Source organism: Salvelinus alpinus, chromosome 1, assembly GCF_045679555.1.
Source record: "Salvelinus alpinus chromosome 1, SLU_Salpinus.1, whole genome shotgun sequence".
Classification (NCBI taxonomy): Eukaryota; Metazoa; Chordata; class Actinopteri; order Salmoniformes; family Salmonidae; genus Salvelinus; species Salvelinus alpinus.
Window position 1 is genome coordinate 31384546 of NC_092086.1, and position 5202 is coordinate 31389747.

Sequence of the window (5202 nt, forward strand, 5' to 3'; positions counted from 1 at the left end):
ACACAAAAATCCTTACTATAGATCTTACCCACTTAAGTAAACATTACCATGAGGGTGTAGAAGGGTAGAGGTTAGTGTTGTGTGTATGAATCCAAGATGATGAAGATTATAACCTAAAAGTAATTTCATAGAATATAAAATTACAGAAATAGTTGATTGTTTAATAATTAATTGTTTCCAAGGAGGTACAACCATATTAAATTCCTTACCCTTTTAATACAGTGACTCAAGAATTGACAAAACCCATAAACACTTTACTGAGAAATAAGGAGGAGTGCATACCAAAGACAAAATCATAAACCATTTATTTCAGATCTAAAATGCCACCTCGTTAGCTCCATTGACCGATACAGAGAAGTGGGTGACACAAGTGTGTGTGTGTGTCATGCAGTCATTCCTTTCCTGGATCCTTCCTCTTTGCCTGACACCTACACTGCAACATTCCATTCCAAATCAGTGAGAAGAAGTGACACTAAGGATAGATGCACATTACACAACAAGCACCTTGCCATTTCTATAACTGAAAGGTGACCGTACCCACACTGAAAGGTGACCGTACCCACACTGAAAGGTTGTAACAGTAGCTCTGCTGAGCTACAATGAAAGGTTGTAACAGTAGCCCTGCTGAGCTACACTGAAAGGTTGTAACAGTAGCCCTGCTGACCTACACTGAAAGTTTGTAACAGTAGCCCTGCTGAGCTACACTGAAAGGTTGTAACAGTAGCTCTGCTGAGCTACACTGAAAGGTTGTAACAGTAGCCCTGCTGAGCTACACTGAAAGGTTGTAACAGTAGCTCTGCTGAGCTACACTGAAAGGTTGTAACAGTAGCCCTGCTGACCTACACAGAAATTTCTCCTCTTCCACTTTCCAACTCACTGCACCATCTTTCCATTGGCCAACAAACTTTTTCAAAACCGCTCAAAACAAATGCCCAAACCACTGAGAATAGAAAACATGCACTGGTTTATGTCATGCGGTGGAGATGCAAGCTAGTGGATACTGTGTTTCATTATGAGGGGAACTATATGACAAGTTTCCAGTTTTTCCTTCGGAGACAACTACAGATGTGCACTGATGAACACATCAAGCAGAACTCTAAGAGGAAGAAGAAATAAGAAAGGTTCCAAAAACATTCATTACATTGTTGTCATTGTAATTTTTGTTTCTCAGTCCTCCTTGTGGTCTGCGACAAAAAGGCAGTGTCGAATTCCACTGGTCATCCTTTACTATGTCTCCTCTGACCAGATGGGTAGCTCAAGAATCTCTGGTGGTGAGTGGCTGTGAGAGATATATCCCAGTACAACCTCACAAATCTCAGCACACCCCAGCGGCCATTGTTAATGACATCATCATGGTGTCCTTCCCAAGCAAAGGCACTGGGTTCCTATGACAAGGGGTGGCTGAGACAACGGTCGTGTAACATTGCGCATTGTCATACTGGCCCCTGATACTAGTGCCCTCTTCCACATTGTTGATTGTGTGAGGTCTGCAGGGTCTCTTTGGAAAGTTCTGACTGAGGATGCCCACAAATGAGCAGAGTCAGGGGTGTTGGGTCCTCAATTGTGGCAGTTGTAACTCACTCAGTGAATCTCAATATGGACCTGCAAATAGGAAAAGACAAAGACAGTTAGCTAAAAATTGGAAATCTGACATATGGTGAATGTATGAATACAAGAAATGACACTCACAAAGCATGACGTGTCAAAGTGGGCAGTGGGTTTCTAAATCTGCCTTCTTTATGGTCGTGATACTGTACTTCAAACTTGATTTGCATTGCCAAATCTTATGCTGTGGCTTCTTAGACTAGCTAGCAAATTACCTTTATTTAGCTGTCGCGTTAACAAACGTTAGCTAGCAAGCGAGCTAGCTGCTAAGATAGCTCAGTCAATCTGTGAAGATAAGATAATATATTCGCTCTAGCTAACTGTATGCACCGTTAAGGTGCAAGGTTAGCCAGGAATATGTTTACCTGTAATCGCACATTGAACATCATCGAAGCGATGAGATAGAGGTATGGGAATCTGATTCGCAGTCGCCAAGCGAGATCAAAAAATATCAACAAAGTCCTGGTCAATCCTTTAGAAAACACCCCATAAGTCCGACCAGCGGACCCCGAAAAACGGAACACTAAATAAGACAGACCCGCCATAAGACAATGTCTGCAACGGCGATTATCCACCGGAATCTTATTTACAAGTTAAGAAGATACAACAGTGCATACTGCCATCGTTGTCTGGAGTTTTTAACATTCATATTTTCGTCTTTTGACGAGGTACCCCACCCCAAACGATAAATCCACCCTTCTTTTCCAGTTTTGGTCAAACGGAACATTAACAGTGTGACTCCGGAAGTTGCAATGCAATGATATCCGGCAACGTCATCATGGTGTAACTGTCTATGGTGTCCGTAAATACTCTGTTATTGTTTTGAGGATATAATCATTTGGATAAACTAGTCTCTCTTATACTGTTCTGGTTACTAAGTATACCAGATACCTTTGCATACCGTATATTAACATCACGATGTCAGCATATTATCTTCTGATAACTCCACACTACCTGAAAACTGAAAAAGTTGTTCACACTTCTCAAATGTGTATTTTGGTACACGTTTTCAAACGGCTAACTTACTTCTAAATAATTGGATGTATGTTATGTGAAAGATACAAGTTCATATCCATTTTCTTAATTTGATGCTTCTTTCGTTTTATCACAATGTACTGTATTTTGTTTTAGGATTAAACTACTGCACATCAGTGATTTAAATCCGTGCGTGGGCGTCTAAAGCAACCGGAAGTGACCCGGTGAACGGATAGTTCCGCACGGTTTTGCGATGTAAAACGCAGCTCTGTTTTTTATCAATGGGTGGTAGCAGCTGTTTGCTCCATAATTTCCAGTTGAGAAAGTATGGGAATGTAGCAAGATCACTTCAAAAATATATATCTTATCGGACACTTTCGAAAAGACAGACATTAACCTTGTCAATCAGTCTTACTTTGACCAAATCATTCCAGACATTTCAAGTTTGAACAAGTTCAGACAAAGGAGTGGGTAACTAAGCTAGCACCCAAGCTAGTAAACGCATCTGGACCAGTCTGGTAATACGGTCCGGAACAATGCAGGCCATAAAGTGTGTCGTGGTTGGGGACGGGTAAGTTTATGAACGTTTACTAACTATAAATACACGATGTACCATTATAGCTAAGTAACTATCTATTTGGTGTGAATGTCAATAAATAAATAATATAGCTAGCAAATGTGTTAACTTGCTAGTTAACGTAAGTTAACTAAGTGAAAAGTTAGCTAAAGGCTAGGTAACTACCAAACTAACAAGTTCAATGACGATCCAACATTACGCAAGCAAATACATGCTTATTCTCACAATTGTTATTTGTGCAAATTAGCTGGTTTAGTCCCCTTCAATGGGACTAAATTAAGTGGGTGTGTTAACTTTATGAATTAAATCACTGCTCTGCCATAGCTGTGTACGTTCAGATGCTGAAACATGTCTATATTCTAGCCAAGTATCTAAACTCCGCTACCAATTCTTATTTTGTTTTTTACAAGTCGATACTTGGAGTAAAATACGGATATGATGTTGCCCAAAAATTATAGTAACTATACGTCGATACTTAAAAATGTAAATTATTAAACACTTACCGTGTACCTGTGTTTGTCCTCTGTTGCAGGCCATTTGTTTGCTGAAATCATACATTTTAATAAAACGCTAATAAAATACAACCACCGACCGTTGCTGTATGATGGCAACTCCGCGCTTGTGCCAATTGAATCAACATGGAAACAGTCAGCGATTGTATTTGATCATTTTATTAAAAAGTAGGGCTTAAAGCAAACAAATAAAGACACGCAACAGAGGACAAACATAGATTTTTATTTTATTTATTTCACCTTTATTTAACCAGGTAGGCTAGTTGAGAACAAGTTCTCATTTGCAACTGCGACCTGGCCAAGATAAAGCATAGCAGTGTGAACAGACAACACAGAGTTACACATGGAGTAAACAATAAACAAGTCAATAACATGGTAGAAAAAAGAGAATCTATATACAATGTGTGCAAAAGGCATGAGGTAGGCAATAAATCGAATAATTACAATTTAGCAGATTAACACTGGAGTGATAAATCATCAGATGATCATGTGCAAGAAGAGATATTGGTACTGGTGTGCAAAAGAGCAGAAAAGTAAATAAATAAAAGCAGTATGGGGGGTGAGGTAGGTAAATTGGGTGGGTAGTTTACAGATGGACTATGTACAGCTGCAGCGATCGGTTAGCTGCTCGGATAGCAGATTTTTAAAGTTGTTGAGGGAGATAAAAGTCTCCAACTTCAGAGATTTTTGCAATTCGTTCCAGTCGCAGGCAGCAGAGAACTGGAAGGAAAGGCGTCCAAATGAGGTTTTAGCTTTAGGGATGATCAGTGAGATACACCTGCTGGAGCGCGTGCTGCGGGTGGGTGTAGCCATCGTGACCAGTGAACTGAGATAAGGCGGCACTTTACCTAGCATAGCCTTGTAGATGACCTGGAGCCAGTGGGTCTGACGACGAACATGTAGCGAGGGCCAGCCGACTAGGGCATACAGGTCGCAGTGGTGGGTCGTATAAGGTGCTTTAGTAACAAAACGAATGGCACTGTGATAAACTGCATCCAGTTTGCTGAGTAGAGTGTTGGAAGCTATTTTGTAGATGACATCGCCGAAGTCGAGGATCGGCAGGATAGTCAGTTTTACTAGGGTAAGTTTGGCGGCGTGAGTGAAGGAGGCTTTGTTGCGGAATAGAAAGCCGATTCTTGATTTGATTTTGGATTGGAGATGTTTGATATGAGTCTGGAAGGAGAGTTTGCAGTCTAGCCAGACACCTAGGTACTTATAGATGTCCACATATTCTAGGTCGGAACCGTCCAGGGTGGTGATGCTAGTCGGGCGTGCGGGTGCAGGCAGCGAACGGTTGAAAAGCATGCATTTGGTTTTACTAGCGTTTAAGAGCAGTTGGAGGCCACGGAAGGAGTGTTGTATGGCATTGAAGCTCGTTTGGAGGTTAGATAGCACAGTGTCCAAGGAAGGGCCGGAAGTATATAGAATGGTGTCGTCTGCGTAGAGGTGGATCAGGGAATCGCCCGCAGCAAGAGCAACATCATTGATGTATACAGAGAAAAGAGTCGGCCCGAGAATTAAACCCTGTGGTAC

At 41.2% G+C, this 5202-nt stretch overlaps 2 protein-coding genes across 2 annotated transcripts in view; one reads left to right on the plus strand and one right to left on the minus strand.

The window, feature by feature from the left end:
* Positions 1-288: 288 nt before the first annotated feature.
* LOC139573319 (salivary gland specific protein SAGSIN1) lies at positions 289-2350 on the minus strand. The gene is made up of 2 exons (XM_071396639.1): positions 1971-2350; positions 289-1602 (listed from the first exon to the last, which is right to left on the minus strand). The coding sequence occupies exons 1-2, from the start codon at positions 2148-2150 to the stop codon at positions 1582-1584; spliced, it is 201 nt and encodes a 66-aa protein (XP_071252740.1). The 5' UTR covers positions 2151-2350; the 3' UTR covers positions 289-1581.
* A 457-nt stretch (positions 2351-2807) lies between these two features.
* rac1b (Rac family small GTPase 1b) overlaps positions 2808-5202 on the plus strand; it is a 140623-nt gene continuing 138228 nt past the window's right edge. Inside the window, exon 1 of the mRNA XM_071396616.1 lies at positions 2808-3151. Coding sequence (XP_071252717.1) covers positions 3117-3151 — 35 coding nt within the window. The 5' untranslated portion in view covers positions 2808-3116. The remainder of the gene's footprint in view (positions 3152-5202) is intronic.

Coding starts and splice junctions, on each gene's coding strand:
- LOC139573319 (XM_071396639.1), bottom strand. CDS start 2,150: ATGGCGGGTCTGTCTTATTTAGTGTTCCGTTTTTCGGGGTCCGCTGGT. Junction 1,603..1,970: donor TGTTCAATGTGCGATTACAG/GTAAACATATTC, acceptor TCCTATTTGCAG/GTCCATATTGAGATTCACTG.